The 21,774-nt window shown below is 38.0% G+C and overlaps 1 protein-coding gene across 2 annotated transcripts in view; it reads left to right on the top strand.

Annotated features, from left to right (window-relative positions):
• Positions 1-21,774, top strand: part of LOC126368902 (putative inorganic phosphate cotransporter) — a 53,943-nt gene that overhangs the window by 29,787 nt on the left and 2,382 nt on the right. For both annotated transcript variants that reach the window (XM_050013132.1, XM_050013134.1), the window contains exons 2-7: positions 16,483-16,667; positions 18,815-19,054; positions 19,543-19,752; positions 20,227-20,391; positions 20,793-21,009; positions 21,399-21,637. In XM_050013132.1, the coding sequence (XP_049869089.1) occupies positions 16,483-16,667; positions 18,815-19,054; positions 19,543-19,752; positions 20,227-20,391; positions 20,793-21,009; positions 21,399-21,637 (1,256 nt within the window). The remainder of the gene's footprint in view (positions 1-16,482; positions 16,668-18,814; positions 19,055-19,542; positions 19,753-20,226; positions 20,392-20,792; positions 21,010-21,398; positions 21,638-21,774) is intronic.

Genomic DNA, 21,774 nt, shown 5'->3' with positions numbered 1-21,774 from the left:
AGGTAATCAGAATTTGGTTACGTGACTTAATTTGATACAGCCTCCGTAGTCTAGTAGTTGTGCGATGGGCTCACGAGCCGGAAGTCCCGGGGTCGAGTCCCGGTGGGGACATAATCACAAAAATCACTTTGTTATGTCTAGTTTGGTTCGGACTTAGGTGGGCACCCGATTGTCCGGTAATAAGATTATCTATGATTCGCAAGGCCAGTAAAGTAGCCGGTTCTGGGTACTGTTTACCTAAGTAATATATATATATATATATATATTGTAATTAACATATAAATAATATTAAATAGATATATATTTACTACATGCCATTGTAGCTTCACTTGTCTGATGAAAATGCACTCGTTGATTTCTTTTATAAGCAGTTTAGTTAATAGGCACTTACAGATACTTATTTTTTAATTTGTTTTTTTTTTTATTTATTTCAGAGGTATATATTATAATTGATTATAACCTGTGAGTGTGATATTATATTTAAAAAATAAAAAGAACCTTCTTTATTGAAATTATGACGTCAGATAGAGAGAAGAAAAATATTTTAGTGTACTCATATACAATCATTGAAATATTTTATATAAGATATTTTGTTGTTTTACTCTTACTTCTTCATCTTCTGTCGTATAGGTTATGTGGTGGATTACCAACCTCACCAACCCTGATGTCAGGGGTTATTATTGAGCCGGCAAAGGTCCCTGACATGGCTCATGTAACTACATACTTACATCAGTAAGTAGTAACCGGGACCAACTGCGTAACGTAACGGGTTACTTACTTAAGATTTTCTTCTAAAGCGAATCTCCCTTAAAAGAAAAAAACGAATTTGGTATGCGTCCTAGCATCGGAATGTTTGAGCCTGACAGAACAATGCGTGGGCGTCATAATTAGTGATCATTAGCAGGCGATCGTGCGGCGATCAACTCGTTATCCGACTAATTGGTGACGAGTGGTGTCGTGTAGTATGTTGTCAACGTCCTCCGACACGTGCGTTCACCGACACCATAGCACGTGGCCACTGATATTCTCCGAAAGGATAGTTTGTGTTTGTGACCTCCTAAAGGTGCATACTTAACGCAAAGCGTGTTCCTTTTGATTTGCTTTACTTACCTACATGTGAACGGAAAACTGTCAGTACTTTTTTTCTATACTTTCTAAGAGCGGTTGGTCTCGCATATATAAGGAAATAAACAAAATAAACAAATTGTTCCTGTGCGTACTCCGGCCAGTCCCTCCGGCAGGCGTCCATCGTCGCGCCATCTCTTTCGAGGTCTACCACGACGCCTGGCCCGGCCTGGGACAGGCCGGAGTACGCACACGACCGCGAAAAATGGTGGTTTTATCAGGAGAGTTTACCGGGAGTTATGAAAATTTGTAATTTTGTACATTTTAACCTGCTTTTTCCGAATCTAAATTGTCCGGCCAAATAGTTAATGCCATCTGCGGCAAATCTACAATAAGTCACGACAAAAAAAATCCGAATCTAAAATTAGAATAATTTTTATTCAACGTAATTATCATGGATAAACTTGTTGAAGGTCAATTTAACATTTTTGAATCTACGTCATTTCGCAAGGTATTATGGAATTTTAACCAAATAACTGGGTTGCTACAAGTCCTAAGGAAAGCCGGGATATATTTTTGCGATACACTCTCTAGTCAATGCACGAAATGCAATCAATCAATCAATCTTTTCCCATCGATTTTAGGCCCTTTTCCCTTTAAATATGAATTGTCTTTAGGTATCAAATATGTATCAACAAGACTGCTTGAACGGGGACAATTTAGACTTTATTTATTTAAGCTCAATTTGCTTTTCAACCAAGTTCTTTGTTTGAATAATTTACTACTTTGTTTGAATAAAAATGGAATTTCTCCATAAAGTAGTTTGAGAGCTTTAAAGCATGCATGACGGACAGACATGTGTTGATGAGGTTGGTACACGATAGAAGAAGAACGGACAGAAGATACACTAAAATCAAAATCCCCGTAACATTAACCTTACGTACTTAATTAAAATCAACAAAGGAAAATTGGCGTAAAGTAAGTATAAATAACAAAAGTATTAAATGAGTAATTCGAAATAGAACAATGGATTCATCAACTGAAATAGTTTGAAAATGCTAAATTAAAGTGGAAAATGAAGTCGTTAGACTCGGTGTAGATTGCCAGCCAAGATTAAACTTTAATGTTAAGGTTCCTTTAAATGATTTTTAAGTTATAAGACGATTGTGTCTTTCTTAATTACGACATTTTTGTATTATTTAATAACTCAAGTTCTTATAATAAATTATATTATACCTCGGTACCTTCTGGGAGATAGGCCTGAGTTTAATGACTGGAAAGCAAAATAAGTGTTTAGTACGGAACCCTCACAGTGCCGACTGACACAAATACACTTAGCTTTAGGCAATAAGATTTAACCCGTGAAATTAGTTGATTTCCGTTTTTTATTTAGTTTTTGTTAAAAGGTCTTTTGTAAATAAGTAGCTATATATATTTAAATAAGTCATTTACAATCTAAAAGTCATCATTTAATTATTTTGTGATTGAAATAATTCTCTTATTTCGCGTCACAAAGTTTGAGCAAGATTGGATACAAAATATGAATTAAAGAATAGTGAATACAGAGAAGGGATATTCGAATCTTTCCGTCAAGATGTCAACATAAAAAACCTGATACACTTAGTATAACATTGATTAGCGCAGGATCCACATAATACCAGCGTCGTGGTTCACGCTGCGACTTGTGCTGAGTGAGGCCCTTTTATCTCAGGACGTCTACCACCACCTTATAATCATTCTAATGAACATCCTCCTATGCTTTTGTAATTGTTTTGTGAAATATTTTAAGTGATGTTATTGTCTTGTCTTTATGTGTGGCGTCCTTTTATAATAAACGTTTTCTATTAGTATAAAAAAAATCGTTTTATTTACTTTTTATTTAAGTAAGTACTTGTCTTTTGACAGTCGCTCGGTTTGAAAGTAAACTATCGCTGTGAAGTTAATGCTTTATACAGTGTGTTAGGTAAGTGAAAGCCCATTGTTTTATAAATACTCGTTTAACTTGATTCCTGTTCGGATCCAAATGGCTAGCACTCCCAGTTCTGCTAAATTGCATTATATGATGAAACATGTAAAATTAAGGTTATTTTTGAGTTCAAAAATGCAGTTTACGTCAATTTACACTAAGTTTTCTTGACAGCACGATTCATACTCCAAGACTTGTAATAAGATAGGTTCTTATAAACGTAACATAATATATGGTGTGGTGCTAATTCCTGTAAATACCAACTAATTTTATTTTAAGTTATATCTGTCATTTTCTTATCCGCCGAAAAGGAAAGGGACGGGTAATCGACAAGCATAAAATTTATGGAACACACGTCAATTTTAAGCACAAATCTAAACCAGCCGTCTAAAAATTTTACATCCGTCAATAATCCGACACAGTTAAGTAGACAGCACGTCAAACGGATTGCATACCAGGGACGTACCTTTTGATTCGCCCGGGTTATTCATTCATTCACTCATTCTTCCTAAAATTAAGAGCTGTGAATCATCCGTCCCTTTCCTTTTCGACGGATATGAAAATGACGGATATAACTTAAAATAAAATTAGGCGGTGTCTGCAGGAATCGGGGCCATTGTGCTTTTTCTCACTTTATAGTTTTGACGTTTACTAAAAAGTAACTAATTTGACTAGTTGGAAACTAGCCTTCAACTAGGTACCTAGTGCATGCATCCTCCTTGACACGTCCATACGTCTACTGCCACATAGGTTATTGCGTAAACTATCAAGTTGGTCTAACTAACAGAAAGCTTGGATCTTGCGATGGATGTAGGTACTGACTACCCCAATTGGGATGTAGTCCTGAGCTTATGTTATTATTATTTATTATTCATCATCATCAGCCCATTCACGTCCCCACTGCTGGGGCACGGGCCTTCCCTATGGATGGATAGGGAGATGGGGCCTTAAACCATCACGCGGGCCCAGTGCGGATTGATGGTTATTAACGACTGCTAATGCAGCCGGGACCAACGGCTTAACGTGCCTTCCGAAGCACGGAGGAGCTCGAGATGAAAACTTTTTTTTTTGTGGTCACCCATCCTATGACCGGCCTTTGCGAAAGTTGCTTAACTTCAACAATCGCAGACCGAGCGCGTTTATCGCTGCGCCACCGAGCTCCTCATATTTATTATTATTAAGCCTTAAATAACATTGACATAAATAAATGCAATGTCCTGCAAAATTGCATAAGCAATTTGACTGCAGGATCAGAGTCTCACTAAGACATGGTTAAATTACATAAAATAAGAAATAGGTACCTGCTGTATTAAATCTAATAAATGTTTTTTTAACTTATTTTTGAACATTTTTGGCTCATTTTTAATGTTCTCAGGCAAACTGTTTATGTTACTGATGTTTATCGACTTGACAACGCCTACTAAGCCGCTGATACACGTGCTCCAATAACGGGACAGTACATTATTGATGATCAATGATCATTTACCAATTGAGTTATCGAGATAACATAAACGAGTTTAATGAGATGTTCACTGGAGCGGAATCACGCCTCATGACAAACCTTTTGAGTTAGTTCAATAAAGTGTTTTGACACTTGAGTGATTTATTGACTTATCAGTAAAGAACACAAGTAAATAGAGTGAGAAAGAAAAGTGTTTGTGGACACAATCTTAGATATAGGTACTAATTTGCAATATAAGTTCAAATTAAGTTACCTACTCATTAGCCACAAGGTTAGATTGTAATTTTAACATCATCATCATCATTATCGTCCCCACTGCTGGGGCACGGGCCTTCCCTATGGATGGATAGGGAGATCGGGCCTTAAACCATCACGCGGGCCCAGTGCGGATTGATGGTTATTAACGACTGCTAATGCAGCTGGGACCAACGGCTTAACGTGCCTTCCGAAGAACGGAGGAGCTCGAGACGCAAACCTTTTTTTTTGTGGTCACTCATCCTATGACCGGCCTTTGCGAAAGTTGCTTAACTTCAACAATCGCAGACCAAGCGGTTTACCGCTGCTCCACCGAGGTCCTCAATTAAATATTACTCGTAACATACATATACCTATAAACTCATGCTTTCCCATCGAGGACGATGGAGGATAGGGGCGAGGGTGTAATTTTCACTTCACAGTGTTAAACATTATGTATGACTCATGACAGGTAATGTCAGGGTCTCCCATGAAAGAATTATTCGACATTACCAGAGAGTTAGCCTAGATGCAATCGACAGTGACAATATAAAATGTATGATTACATGTCATAATTTTTGTTTTAAGTTTACGCGGTTATTATCATAATTAAAACACATAATAGCGGGTTCTTACCGCGTTTAAATGGGGATATGAGACTCCCGACATTTCGACACTGTTGCAAGTGCCATGATCACGGTTCATTCCGATATCAAAAACATAAACAAGCGACAAAGAAAGAGGGTAGACAGATATGTCTGCCCGTAGAAAATTATGGATCTACCTACTCCACTCCAATCTCATCAGTCATCCCGTGATCATGGCACTTGCAACATTGTCGAAATATCGGGAGTCTCATATCCCCATTTAAACGCGGTAAGGACCCGTTATTATGTGTTTTAATTATGTCATAATCTGTTGATTGTCGTAATCGTTTGCAAATTGGTTAAAGCACCAGGTATATTTACTTACACATGCCAAAACTAACGACTTATTGGAGTAAGCAGAAGTAAACATACAGTCACAGGTATAAAGACACCTGGTAGTGACCAGTGACTACCAGTCGGTAGTCTGGAAGAATTTGCTGTAGCGCAATAAGGCGGCCTATTATATTCTTTCTTGTTTATGTGTAAAATGTTTTTGTGTTGCGTGCAATAAAGTATAATTTGCATAATTTGTCACTCTGAAAAACAAGTTTATTTTGTAATTAAATAAATAGTAGTTTGTTTATGTAGTTTATGCACCTCTGCCTACCCCTTCGAAGATACAGGCGTGATGCTAAGTTATGTCGTTACGAGTTTATTAAACTAAGTTTTTGTTTTGTGTAGTTTTTGTTGTTTTGTTTTGTATTTGTGTTGTTTAGTAGTAGTTTATGGGATTCTATAGTCTCTGCTTACCCCGGTGGGAAATAGGCGTGAGTTTACGTATGTATGTATGTAAGTTTTGCATAGTTTACGAGACGGCATCACCCCGATTTGGCAACATTGTAAGCTGTTTGCCAAGTTAGCCTCCAAACATCTGGTTCAACACGAGTGCCAGCAGTATTTTTCCACAGCCTGGCTATCACTTAGGAGCTCATTTACGTAAGCGCTCAATAACTGACATTTACTGACATCTATCACTTTGAAACGGCGCATTTCCTGGAGAGGCGGTAATTCCCTGGAATTAGCCGGCGGCTTGGGAAATTGCCGCCAGCCTGTCTGGGCCAAACTTGTATGACAGGCTGCCTGGTGGTCTGCCGCGCCGGCCGGAATGCATGCCCAGGGGCGGATTCGGGAATTGTGGTTATTTCCTCGTCGTTAGACTGCAGTACGGAGGTTACCTACGAACCGAATCGTCGTGTCGTCTCGGCTCAAAAACAGCCTATATACATTCTACAGCTGGGCACAGGCCTCCTCTCAATCAATCAATCGAAGATGGTACTCGTATGGAGCATACTCCATCACACTGCACCACTCCATTTCCGTGGCAGTGTTTTACGGCTAATATCCGGGACCAACGGATTACGGTATTCCGAAGCACGGAATCGTCTTACTTGTTCGGACAATCAGGTGATTCACCACAGAAACTTGGTAAGAACATGGTAAACTTAATATAATTTAAAAAATATAAAAAAAAAACACAGAACTCTTGACCTCAAAATAGTACTTACTCATAAGCGCGACAAATTTAGTGTAGTGACGCCCCAAAACGACCCAGCTACGTGCCTGCCCCTCATAACTTGTCCGCAGCGATAGAAATCTGCCGATCGCAAAAAGCGCACAGTTGACGAGTTTCTCAATTCCGACGAATTAGGAAACTGACTCGGCTGGATCGCAAGATGACTTGTATCGCCATAGCGACCAATCTCATCATTGGCGAATTACCACTTGTAATTTATTGATGCCTGGTGATTTTTTACTGCCTACTGCCTTGTCAAAGCCGTTTTTGGGGTTGGGTTTTTGGGTTAAGAAGTTATGGCCTTCTAAACAGAATTCTTTTAGAAGTTATATACCAAATACTAGCTGTGGGAACGCGTTGCTTGAAAAACTTTGGAAAAAATAAACCGTCTAATATTCATAAATTCTAAAGTCGGGGCACAACCACGAACCTTCGCTAACTCCAAAATGCAAACCCTGCATTGGCTTACACATTAGTACTGGTTTACTTTGTTTAATTATGTTTTAATTAAATGTTAAAATGTGCATAGCTGTAAGTGATACATTAAATAAATAAATAGACTTGCGTATAATCGGTAAGAACCATTTAATATAACTCACCGAAAGCAAAATTTGACTATACCTAATGGTTGCCCAACGGTAGTTATAACGGGCTCTATCTTTTTATTGCCGGCACAGGAGCGGAAATAATCAGACCATTTCGGCAGTCGATGACGGATGTGACATCAATACACACACTTATATTACCAACTACCTATTGTTCTTGGGATTTGGGCTTCGTTGGCATAAATTGGGGTTAGACTTTGGATTGTAAATTTCTTGTCTTTTTTAGAAAAACAAAAAAGCATAAATGAAACAAATCTTTGAAAATATTTCGACGCTAGCCTAGCCATTGCCCTAACTCAAATATGTTCAGCCAGAGAGCAGTTTCCCATTGACACATCAAGAATTGCATCTTCAATGCATCAATGCATCTCATCCCAATCTTACACAAATGTATCTAAGGGTGGTATTAATAGACTAATCTCAGCTTCGAGACTGCCCTCAAGATCATGTCAATGTGACAGTTCTTATATAAAAACAGGGACTTGAGCATGATCTTGAGGGCAGTCTCAGCTGAGATTAGTTTATTAATACCACCCTAAGAATAAACATAAAATAACTGTGTACTTCATGTAGGTATCGATAGTGTCTTAAATAACGCTGATATATAAAAATAATACGGTACTCAAAGGATTTATGTAATGTAGGTACTTATTGGTGTATTTTCTAAATCGTAAATTCTCGTAACGAAGACATAGAGAAACTAAACATGGAACTTCTAAGAAAACTATCCCTACTAAGATCTGTTGGAAAGCGCGTGTCAGGCACTCTGTGCTCTGTACCTGAAGGGGTATGTCTCTTTACGGGCGATAAAGTGAGAGACCAAACAAAAAAAAACACCGCTTAAATCAAAACGCACTCATCACTGAAATAAAAAAAACAATCAGTCAATCGAATTATCACTCTTAATTGACCTTATCTACTTTGTTTTATGCTTCTAGATAAAGGTCTTCCACAACCCTTCTTTTTATTTACTGAGCTTTGTGACCGGCTAGTCACATAGATCAGACTATAAATTTTGACAATCCTTCTAGATCTAAGGTCAATATATAATCAGAATGGCATTCTTGGTTCACCACCTGAAACTATTTTGATACGTCTAACCCTACGATTTGTGGACGGACTTCCCTCACACTGCACTGGAAGACCATCTACTTACCAATTAAAAAAAAACGATTATATTTCAAAAATTACGGCGCTTTCTCTTATATTTAGACTTATAAACATAGTCAAGTATCTATCATACCCGATTATACATGATCTACAAATAATATCTTCTTCAATAAATCCAGTCAAACTCATATTTTAGAACCCGGTGTTCCCCACATTGACCATACTCTTTTCTCACTTCTCGCTACTCGCTACCAATGGGACAAGCGTTTCATTCCGTGCAGTGCATCGCTTAGTGCGATCAACAATTAGTGTGTCAATAGAAACAGTGTGTCCACGCGCACGATAATTAGTTTTAAGTAGATGTCCACGAGGTGCATCACGATGTTGGCTACTGATACTACCATAGTAATAGTCTTAAACAAGGAAAGAGTTAACACAATTATATTATGGTAATTGTTGCGCTTTTTCTCTTAGTGAGTAAAATCATCAAATCCCTAGTGTTATTCCGTTGTACGCAGGGTCCGCTTACCTAACTTGAACATTTGACAGGTTTGGTTTCCTTACAGAAGCGACAGCCTGGTTGAACTTTCAATTCACGAAATTAAAACCAGCTCAATAAAAGTTAGGTCATATTTCTCGCGAATGTAGGTTTCTTCACGTTTTTTCTTTCACAGCTGACTATGTGATAATCATTTATGATCCAAACGTTAATTCAAGAACAATAGAGTAAAATCGTAAATGTGAAATCTTATGTTAAAAGCAATGGCTGTCTAAACTGTTTGTTAGCGTTTATTTTTAGCATTTGATTCTTTTCTTTCATAGCAATAAGTGTAATAAGATTTTAATAGGTGAGAACCCACTGTTCTCCTGAAATTAGCACCCTGTAACCACTCGTCCCCTCAAGTGTTTGAGGTTCCTATCTATTAATTCCCTGGTCTATTATTCATCATCATCAATTTAAGAGCCACGCTCTTGTCGGTGTAGCATTTTCCATTCCAGTTTATCAAAGGCCAATTCCTTGACTTCCCTATAAGACACGACGTTAACCTTTTCTTTAATCTATTCCATGTAAGATCTTCTTGGTCTTCCCTTTCCTCTCTTTCCTTCTTTGCTTGCTTTTTGCTTTCTTAGCTTTTTTTGGTCTATTATTATTTATTTTAAAAATCATTTATATTTCCATTGACTCTATTAATTTAGAGATTTCCTTTCGTTGCCTGTGGTGGTCATACAGTCGCGAACCTACATTTTAAGATGATGCAGTGCATTTTATTTTTCAAAGGTTTAAGTAATATAATTATGATAAGTAAGTAATTAATATTAGTTTTGTGTCCAGGATGTAGACTATTATATTATTATGTTGTTAAAGAAAAGTTCATAAATGTCTACGATTATTATGTAAAAATATGTCTGATTTAATGATTTTCAATTAGGGAACCAAAACTACCCGAGCAAGATGTCTAACAAAACTCATGTGAAACTAGTTTCGTATAGTTAGATCCAATGTGCTGCAGTTTAGCCGAATACTCAGTATCTGGTTCCGATCACCGACAATGTCCTGAGAGTATCCGTCACAGAGCATGCGCAGCAATGTGATCAGTTACATGGATATCGCACATCCAGATAGGCTACAGACTTTAAATCTAATATGTTGTATTTAGGCTGGATTTCAGCATAATTAAGCATCTGGGTAGGTTAAATGGTAGTCGTTTCTGTACATAACAATACCTTCTTTCTGTCACTACAATTCGTTATTGTTTAGGTAAATAGACCCCGTGGAGAAAGTAAACGATATCTATGTTATAAAAGTAGGTAAGTATATAGAAACTTATTTCGCAATTTACTTTCATGAAAAAAAATATTTGTTTACGATACCATTGCCATATATATAATTTGAAAGATGTTTAAAACAACCATTGTGATCCGTCACATCATTTTTCCAGAAATTAAAAAAGAACAGCTATTTTTCAGTGCCTTTTCTGAGGGATACTAATTAACTAATTCTGATATCGCTTTCCGAACCCTAGGGTTTTACTGTTCCCAATCAGTCCAACAAAATAACACCTAAGTAGTTACCTATTATATTTCTGAAATTACAATACGTCATTTCTAACCTTCAGCTCGCAAACTCTTGCAAAAATATTGCTAAACAGGCAGTTCTGTTATGACAAGTCAGTGTTCAGCGACCATTACGGTCATTCTTTGGTCTGACATGATCCATTGTGCGATGCAATTATGTTGAAGGGATCATTGTGGGTGATGATGTCTCCGTCATTGTGGGTGACGACTCGCTTCCTTGCTGCGTTATGGCGTTTCGAAATTATGTCTTTTAACTCCGATGCATAGACGCGCTATCACTGTATCGCGACTTCGTAAGTTTGTGTGGAACTGTACCGCGCTATGCCTGATTAAAACGTGAACGCTTGCGTACAAAATCAAAAATGTCATAAAAATATGAACCAGAATCGCTACCGTAATCGCTTCTGCGTGTCCATTTGTATTTGCAAAACAGATGGTCCAAAATACAATTATAAGCAGATCATTTTCATGATTATCCGCTTCATTGTCGCTTGTCATCTCGAATATGTTAGAAATCGACAAAAGGTGTGTGATATTCTAAGAAAATGCTATAGACGATGCGCGATAGGCTACATCGAGATAGAAATATAGCCAAAGATAAATACAACCAGTTGATACTCCACTTTGAAGTTTGTAGGTATGTTTTGTAAGTTTACATTTGTATCGTCAAGTGCTAGCTCTCTGTCCTGTTCTCGTTTGTCCCCTGATATGGTAACCTGGTATGGTTGACATATTATACATCAATGGTCCCCTGCCTCAAGGCTGCAGTTTAGTCCCGTTGCCTGTCAATGCCGCCCGCCAATTTTGCATAACCATTATCGGTGCAATTTAACAGGTACATATTCGATTTGCATGCGTCAATGTATTTCGATGTTGCACGTAGAAGTTGAGATTGGTAAATTGAGCTTATATAGGTAGGTACTCGTACGTCGTCTCGGCCAAGTCAATTCCATTTCGGGCATTTCTATTTTCGGACAAAAAAATACAAAAAGAAATTTAGTCGAAACTTATTCTTACCAACCCTACTTTACGTTTTCTTAATTGATCATTATATCTCATTGATACCTATTCCATGTTTCTTCTTTAACATAGCTAGCTGGCGAGGAGTGCGTATAAGTACTATATGCAGGCATATTATGTATGATATCCCTACGGCTCTTATATTTTGGTAAACTGAGACTGAACTGACTTATTTGGTTATCCAACAATGAAGTACAATACACATTACAAAAAGAATACTTATGCAAAATAAACTAATACCTAATAAAAGTAATATTTGGTCATTGACCAGTCAAATATTATGGATTAAATATGGGCATGACTTTAGATATGGACTAAATGCATTAATAAACACAATGATCTATGTAAGTATTACTTAAAATAGAAACACTAAAATAGTTTAAGATCGTAATTACTGTTAAGAATTGCTATAATTAGGACGACTGCCTTAAATATGTCACGATTCATTCACAATGGGTACTTTTAGAATTTTGGCTTTTTGTCGTTAAACTATATTTGTCAACAATTGTCAATTAGAGCAAACTGAAGATCGTCTGGCCTTGGTCTGAGTGAGTCAAGGTAACGGCGCGAAAGCGAATCTTTCACGGGTTTCTAACCTCAAACTAATAATGTGGTTTAGTGAAAATGGTCGTAACAATCATAACAATACTGAAATAACTTTAGGTACACACTTACCTCTTATTACAGTGTTCAGTTAAACGCAACAGTTCGTGGTTTATCAAACTATATTTTTTATTATTAACGAAACTTCATGAAACGAATGTAAGCAGTTTGCTAACCCCTTATTCTGAATTCAAATTCTGATTGACGAATTCTGAATGACGATGACGATAGATTTCATGGACATGAAAATTAACATTCGTTATAATGGAGGTTGGAAATGTGATGACTGTCGAGGGACATCAAGAAAATAAAAGCACAGATGGAGTAACTGATATACTACGACTGTAGGTCAATAATAGTAGAGTTGGAAGAGGAAAACCTAGGCGAACATAACGTTGTCATATTAAGGACGTTACTTACTGTCTAAATCGGTGATGATTTCAGTTCAGTTCATCAGTTAACGGCCTCCGTGGTCCAGTGGTTGAGCGTTGTGCTCACGATCCGGAGGTCCCGGGTTCAAATCTCGGTGGGGCAAATCACTAAAACTCTTTGTGATCCCTAGTTTGGTTAGGAAATTCCAGGCTGATCACCTGATTGTCCAGAAGTAAATTGTCCGTGCCTCGGAAGGCACGTTAAGCCGTTGGTCCCAGTTACTACTTACTGATGTAAGTTCGTAGTCGTTACTTGAGTCACGTCAGGGGCCTTTGGCAGCTCAATAGTAATCCTGACACCAGGGTTGATGAGGTTGGTCATCCACCTCTCAACCCACACGATAAGAAGAAGTTCATTATATACATCTTTGGACTTTGTGTCAACCAATAATGACTGCAAGTTGTCTTCTGGTTAAATACTTGAGGTCTAGCCCATCCAATTGAGGCCTTAAGTTTATGTATACAGGGTGTTAGTGAGACCGTAATGAATACTGAGGGAGATGATTCAGACCATGATTCTGAGTTGATATCAAGTGGAAATTCCTGTCGAATATTCATGAAAATATAAGTGTTATTTTAAATTATTTTCAGTTCAGTACTTTTTTGCGACGGAAAATTCCACTTGATATCAACTCAGAATCATGGTCTGAATCATCCCTTAAAATTTTCGTTACAATGTCCCTAACACATAAGTGAAGACTGAATGCTCCAAACTCTGTTCCAATGTAAAATACATATGATATACTTATGTACGATATGTAGTGACGAAGTAAATAGTACCTAACTACACGATTGTGAGGCAGACATTCACATTAGCTCAGCCTTTACGCTTGGTAGGCCGGCGGTCAATGTCGGGAGCGGCGCTTTGTATTGTTCATGAAAGGAATTCCTTCCTACCACACGTGCATTCATACATCACGTGTTACCTGTGCCTGTATCTATAGGCAATACCAAAAAAAGTATAGTCTGTATGCCAGTATCTATAGTCAATACCTAGTGAAACTGTAGTCTGTAGATGTTATACACTTACCTATAATTATTCATGCTTATTTAAACTAAGTACCTATGTATTTGAACAGCCTAACTATACCTATCCCTAGTACCTATTATATAATTTATAATTTTAAAATTGTAAGTATTTAATAATGTGTGTGTTGTTACAATTGTAGTTGAATGGAGTGTATTTGTTTATGTACCTATTTTTAATTTATACTTAATAAACTTCTTTGAACAGTTAAGTTTACTGTTAAATATGTACCTATGTTTACAGTGATTGTTTGTGGCTCTGCCCACCCACTTAGTAATCACGAGCGAGTTTATGTATGTGTGCAGGCCAGTAATCTAAAAGTAACTCAGAAATCAGAATCATTTATTCAATGTAATTATCATGGATAAACATGGATAAAAGGTCAATGTAACATTTTTGAATTTACGTCATTTCGCAAGGTGTTATGGCTGAGGAGAAGAAATGACAAGAAACTGCAACAGCAACACATCTTTTAAATCAATGAGGGTACATTACAAGTTATTTAATAACTAGAGGAACACGTTCAATACCAGGAACACTTCTTGTTGCACATAATAAACAAATTGTTACTACGGAAAAAATATTTTTATTGCATCATGAAGAATGCTTGAATAAGATAAAACAACTTTTTTGAATGTTAAGTATATTTTGTACCATAAGTAGATCGGCATCGAATCGACAAAGAGAATGGTGTTTTAGTTTTTGTAAACTACTCAAATTAAATTGTTAGCCTTGTTCATTTCACGGTAAGTAATGAAACTGACTATTATATCTAATTATCAGGAAGTAGATAATTCCGAATGATTCCTTATTCTATTACTTAGAATATAATGATTAGATGTTAGAGAATTAGTCAGTAAATTACTTAGTTTTTTGGACAATAAAAGGACGTCTAACTCTGTCGGTCGCCTGACTAGCCCAATTAGGAATATCCTCGTAAAGCCGAGGTTTCCAGACACAATAGTAAAACAATGGAGTTTGTATTTTAAAAGGACTGTTGGCGTTACGACCACATTATAGTCCTGAGCTTATGTTATGTTAAAGGACGTCTATCTGGACGGATGTGGAGTCTTACTAACTGAAGTGTTCTAACTGAACTTACTAATGTATGCACATATGTAATGAAAAAAAAAAAACCGCGAAATCGGGATTGAAAAGAACCGATAGCTTAAATTAATAACTTGTTCCAAGGAAACCTACTTATGACATTTTAAATCATCGTCACGTTTTATTAGATCTCGGGATTATATTTATCAAAATAAATTATTTTAAGAAGCCGCATCCATACTTTCATAGCTTTTGGTAAGCTAGCTATTATCATAGAATAAGGAATAATACTACGTATAGAACGGCAACTCTCCGCTCCCCACCAGCGTCTGAGCTAGGTTTACCTCACCCCGCCCCTCGAACATAGTTTAGACTTGAATCACACACGCAGATAATGCGCATGTAGGGTAATGTCAATGTGTGGTGTCTGTGTAAAAAGAGGTTGTTAGTATGAAGTGTCCGGGGTGGGGTATTATGAAGTTTAGGCCAATATGTATAATTATTATACTATAATCAAAGAGTTTAGGAAAAAAACGCGCCCGAATATTCCATCACTGGCGATCAGACACAATCCTATAGTCAACTGTCACATGCTGAGGATGATAAACAGCTGAACGCTATTAAGCTTTCTTCGTTTATTCTATATTTAGTTTTTTTTAGAGCAGTTCATATTATACACATTCTACCGTTCTTGCATTGTAATCGCACCATTAAACGCAATATGCATTAAGTACTCGTATACAGATTATAAACTTGCGGTTTCTACAATAAATGACGAAATTAATTAGCGTTTTTAATGTTTAATTAGTGAAATAAGCATACTTGCGAATAATAATTCGCAACACAACTCTGCGACCATTACCTTAATTATTCCAGTTTTAAAAATCACAATAAAAAGTTTTTTTTATGAGATTTTTACCTATGTAGCTTCTCTCTACGTCTAGTCTATATTTTTAGTCGGAAATTTTTAAAAAGGTTTAATTTAGTCTATATTTTTTGTCGCAGAGTTTTAAAAAGGTTTAATTTAATTAAGTTTATCTACCTATTTGATTCCATTCTCACTATGTTTGTATACCCACGCATAAATAATGAATTTCCGTATTTTTTAAGACAGATACGTCAGTTTGCAAAGTCAGCCACGATATGTCATAGACCCAAACCTACGGGGTATAACGTAGAACCCTTGCCCAGGGATACGGGCGTAGACTTCAACGGTTGCAGAGGCGAAGATGGGAGCCATCGGTACGGCAATGCAGGACGGAAGGGGCAAGTCTTCTAGACTGTTACTGACAGAGGGCAGCAGTAACTGTCAGTATTATTCAGAGGCGGAGGACGAGAGTTCTAGTACGACTTTGAAGTAGACTACTATGGGCGCCATCCCACTCGTGTCAGACAGAGTACTGCGGGGCGGACGGCAAGAGGGAAACCACTGCCCTGTTTTTCCCTAAAAAGTAGCATGGGAAATGATACACCGACGAAAGCGTGGCTCTTAAATTAGTGATGATGATCATGAAACTAGTGGACCGCAGATTGTCTTCATAAATTGTCTTCTCCGTTAGCAGAATCTAAAACATGGCACAAAGATTTTGCGATGCTTACGCACGAAAGGTTTTATTATACCTACCTTTAAAGTATATTGAAACAGTAATTTTAACATATTTTCTCTTCTGTTCCAGTATTCGTGATACCACAACGATGGGTGATGGCGGTGATGGGTTTCCTAGCTGTGGCTAACGCGTACACGATGCGCGTGTGTCTTAACATCGCGATCACGCAGATGGTGCGCCGGCGCGCGCACTCGGCCGGCGTCGACGACGGGTCCTGCCCCGGCGATATTGACGTCATCACAAGTGACGACACGGTCAGTATTATTGGCCTATTTGACCTCATTGCTTAGCCCAGCAGCCCCACTTCATAGTCGTATACACCTTCATCCAATCTCTCCGATAACAATCAAGACCATCAAGTCATCATTTCCGCAGTCCTCCACGACTACGGTGTCTATTCCCTATGACTGAAATGAATAATAAAGTCGCTTACACTAAGGTTGACTGGAAGAAATTACCATTTAGCAATAAGGCCGCCTATTGTACTTTTCTTTTGTGGCTGTGCAATAAAGAGTTTTGTTTTGTCCCGGTCAGTATAAACATATTTTATGTATGATTATGGAGGCTAAAACATATACAATGCGTAGAAGGCGATTACCTACCTATGTAAAGAAATACTTATACCGCGAAAACACCTTTTCTTTGACGTAGCGTCCTTAGAAAAAAATGAAAACCTTTTTGAAAACAGAGATTATATTTGAATAAATGAATTTAAAGATTATAATCATGAGTCATGAGCATTTATTATCATATTTAACTGAAACCCTGAGAAACTGTTAGATGGCGAGTATAGGAGGCATGTCCACGTCCAGCAGTCGACGACTTCCGGTTGATGACGATTTAAATGAAAAAAATATATATCAACTGTAATTTTAGCAATCTGATTGAAAGCCTCAATAAAGTGTAGAACTAATATTGACGTCCAGGCGTGTTCTGCGAATGCCAATAAAGTGTCAATATTTGCTGAGCTGTTGAGTTGGGTATCTTGATTGATAACAAATATGCTGCGAAGTCAACGAACAATTAACACATTTTGTTATCTAATATTTGTACATTACACTACGGGAATTAACTTTAAGTAGGTATTTGTTTTTATTGGATAGGTATTCCGTAAAACCCCTCTCGTGGAACGAAACGATTATGTTCAAACATAAACAATTTCATTTGTGTTTAAATGAAAAATCCGTAACGACAATTTACTGTTACATAATGTAAACTAATATTGTATAGAATCAAGCGTTACTTTACGGACATCCATTATATATAACATAACAGGTACGTTTAGTTATAATGGGTAAGGTACGATAAGCTGAAAAAGTCCAATCAGTTTCTTGCAAAGTAATAAATTAACTGGTGATTACATGTCGTTTCTGTAATAGATCAAAAACACCTACAAAAACATAAATTTTATAATTATGACAACTAATGGTTCATTACAACCACTCTCTTTCTCTCTATCTCTCTCTCCCTCTCCTTTTGGCATTTATTATTCCCATCTAATGGTGGACGTGTCCTTTTCATTACAACCACTGTTTACAAATAATTCGCTGGACTCAGTGATTGAACTTTTGCTCTTTGATTGTACCTAGTTACCTGACATCTATATGCGCAGACCAAGGTCATAATTATAATTTCATCTAAGTAAGTAGGTAAATTCTAAACTACTTCTACTTCGAAAAAATAGTTCATAATCCGTTTATTTCTATAAAAAACCAGCACGTGCATGTCACGTACGAACTCTCAGAATGATGGACGCTTTATGACCATGAACGATTTGATGGATAATTTGAGGGTACCCACTTATCTATTTTGTATCTTTCTTACGACAATGTCGATAATACACTGTGACCGCAATTTTATTTCCAGGCAATTCATACCTCTAACAATAGTCTATTCCATAAAAAAATAATGAAGTACCTACTTACTGAAATCACCTATACGTTGGTCTAATAAAGCTTTAGGAAATGTATGGGTTGGGTATGGACTGGCCCTAACTCTACGTAGAAAGAGAGAATATGAGTTAAAACAGAACAGGGGTTCTGGCTGATAGGCGCGTTCTTTTAAGTTAAATTTGAATACGTAATGTTAATAGAATATCTTAGAACAGGGAGGCTGACGGTGGGAGGGTTGATAGCGCTTTGCGCTTAGCACAATGCTGAAGGTAAAACATCCATAGGTTTTTGCACTCTCTTTGCTACATGTCCCTGAATAAAATTGAGTAAAAGGTTTGAAGAAAAAACAAGACACATCTCTGGTACTATGGTACCATAGACCATCCATAGATTTTTTGCGCTTCCTAAATCTATGGTACCGTTGTAGCTCCCATTATCTTAATTGGGAATTATAGTCGGGAACTTACATAATGTTATGTTATGAAACTAAATGCCAATATCTTTTTCAGGAGATAAGCGGTTTCGACTGGGACGAAGAGACTCAGGGCATCATTTTGAGTTCGTTCTACTACGGGTACATAGTGACGCACTTACCTGGTGGCATGCTGGCCGAGAGGTTTGGAGGGAAGTACTCCTTGGGTTTCGGAGTGCTGAGCACTGCTGTGTTTACTCTCCTCACTCCGTGGACCGTCAATATGGGAGGCGCCACTGGATTGATCGTGCTCAGAGTCTTGGAAGGCCTTGGGGAGGTGAGGAGATACAAATTTTATCTTAGGTATAGGTTGTTAGGAACTTTTGCATGAAGTTTATTTAAGACTAAATGATGTGGAAGACGTCTGACATTTTCTTTCTGACTGCAAACTTTTTACCCTAAGTTACTCATAACATTAGGTAATTGCTATTATATACATAAAGTCATCTCTATATGCCTATCGCAGTAACTTTAAAAAGGCCACATTAAAGCAATTCATCTAAAAAAGCAATATTGCTATTTCACATTTGTGTGGATTGCACACTTACTTTTATACGCGCAAATGTCCAATTGTAATATTGCTTTTTTAGATGAATTACTTCGATGTGACTTTTTTAACCCCCAGAACTCAAGTTTACTCATTAATAAGACAATCCATAACCAGTCCTGCCTGATATTTGCCGTTGTTTCTCTTGTATTACTTATTACATAATTATATTACACAATATGCATGTGTCGGTTATAAATGTAAAAAAATCTCAACAGGGCACCACATTCCCCGCCCTAAACGCGATGCTAGCACGCTGGGCGCCGGTATCCGAACGAGGGCGGATGGGTTCTCTAGTCTTCGGAGGCGCACAGATCGGCAACATTGCCGGCACTTACTTGTCCGGGCTGGTGATGAAGGAGACTGGTGGCTGGGAGTCCGTGTTCTACTTGTTCGGGGCTATTGGAATACTCTGGTTCATTCTTTGGGTAAGTTGTTCGAGTATGGTCACATACATTAATATGTGTACACTTTCGTACCATATCGCAGTAACTTTTTTGAGTAATTGAGCTGTAAGACTCACTAAATGTTTGTTAGTGCGACATCGTTCTTAAGTGGGTAGGTACCTGATACTACTCATGACTGTACATTTAAGGGCGATCGCACTTTGTATAGGTTTTTTCTCGAACATGAGCAGGAACAATTCCAACATTTCAAGTATCGGGAGCGCGCGCCGAAATAGCGTACGCAATTAGTGCGAGTTGGTTCTTGTAGACCATTATCCGTACATATTACTTACGATGCAAATCCTGGAACTATGACTTAGGTCGGAACAAGTTTTCGAGTTCTTCGATAATCTTTGAAAGTAGATTTTTAAACCATAATTGACTGACTGAAACTTTCTCGTCGACAATTTGCGCGTTTTATCCTAATTACTAATGAAACTGTTATTCCTTTCTCAGGCGCTCCTATGCTACAACGACCCGGAGTCGCACCCGTTCATCTCGGACAAGGAGAAGAAGTACCTAGAGGAGGCTCTCGGCAGACATCAGAACAGTCAGCCCTCGGCAATACCCTGGAAAGCCATCTTCATGTCAGTCCCGCTTTGGGCGCTAGTTTGTGCACAGGTAAGGCCTACTGGAAGAAGTTTCTTTTAGCAAGTCTCTCTTCTGGTTATCAAATTGTTGTGTGGTCCTGTGTGCAATAAACTGTTTACATCACTAATTAATAGTACAAATATTTCGTCGAAGTAAAGAGGTACAGATACCTAGCCAAATTCTATGCCGTGCGAATCAACTAAACACTATTTGCGTCAAAGATGTGCATGCATTTATATTGTGGATAGACCCTCTTACATACGTGGAAAGGAGACGGGCGGAGATGTACTGGAATCGATAACCACGAGGGGGAGCGCGATGGAGGGTCTTCTATCTCGCTTAATCCTGTCGTTGGTCGATTTGATTCTTCGGTGGAAACCTATCCATAACCGATTTAATAAGATTCTAATGAGCTTCTATATTTCTTCCAGATTGGCCACGACTACGGCTACTTCACGATGGTGACAGACCTTCCAAAGTACATGACGGGAGTCTTAAAATTCGACATCCACCGTACAGGGACCCTGGCCGCGTTGCCGTACGTGGTAATGTGGATCAGTTCCATCGTCTTCGGATGGATGTGCGACAAGATCGTCAAGAGGAACTGGCTTACCGTCACCAATGCTAGGAAGACCTTCACTACTATTGGTAAGTTAACGACTGTAGTGTGTTATTATTAGGCCGCCAAAGGTTCCCGACATGGCTCATGTATCGACTAATACTGGACTAAGTAAAAAATATCCGGGATCAACGGTTTAATGATGGTTTGTCGGTCGGTTCATTCATTTTTCTGGCCGTCAAGACTTATCGCTGGTCTTGTTAGTTTTTTCCAGTGGTTATATGCTAATATCTTATAGACAGAATAGCTGTGCCGATTCTGGCAGACAAAACTTAGTTTTAGTTAGTTCATGTCTAAAAATAGTGTTGTCTTTCACTAAGGAGAAGAGTAACAAAGAGATATAAGGCTAGTTTTAGAACATTTAAATAATGTACCTCACTACAGGCAAAATGTAATAACTCTTCTCATTCTTCCACAGCATCTGTGGGCCCAGGAATCTGCATGATCCTGGCTTCCTACTCAGGCTGCAACGCGGAGACCGTGGTGATCCTATTCACTGCCTCCATGGGTCTGATGGGGGCCTTCTACCCTGGCATGAAAGTCAATGCCCTGGACCTGAGCAGCAACTATGCTGGGACTATCATGGCGATTGTCAACGGAATTGGAGCCATCACTGGTATCATTGCGCCGTTCTTGGTTGGACTGCTTACTCCTGATGTAAGTATTTAAAGAAAAGCAGTAGAAAAAAAAAATACATCGACAATACGAGCAATCTCTACATAAGATTTAAAGTCAACAGTGAAGTTGCATTACTAAACCTACAAGTTCACTCATTACTTAGACAAGCAGTCTAA

Source organism: Pectinophora gossypiella, chromosome 8, assembly GCF_024362695.1.
Source record: "Pectinophora gossypiella chromosome 8, ilPecGoss1.1, whole genome shotgun sequence".
In the NCBI taxonomy this organism is placed as follows: domain Eukaryota; kingdom Metazoa; phylum Arthropoda; class Insecta; order Lepidoptera; family Gelechiidae; genus Pectinophora; species Pectinophora gossypiella.
The sequence above is the reverse complement of the archived record's forward strand: the minus strand, read 5'-3'. Positions and strand labels throughout refer to the sequence as shown.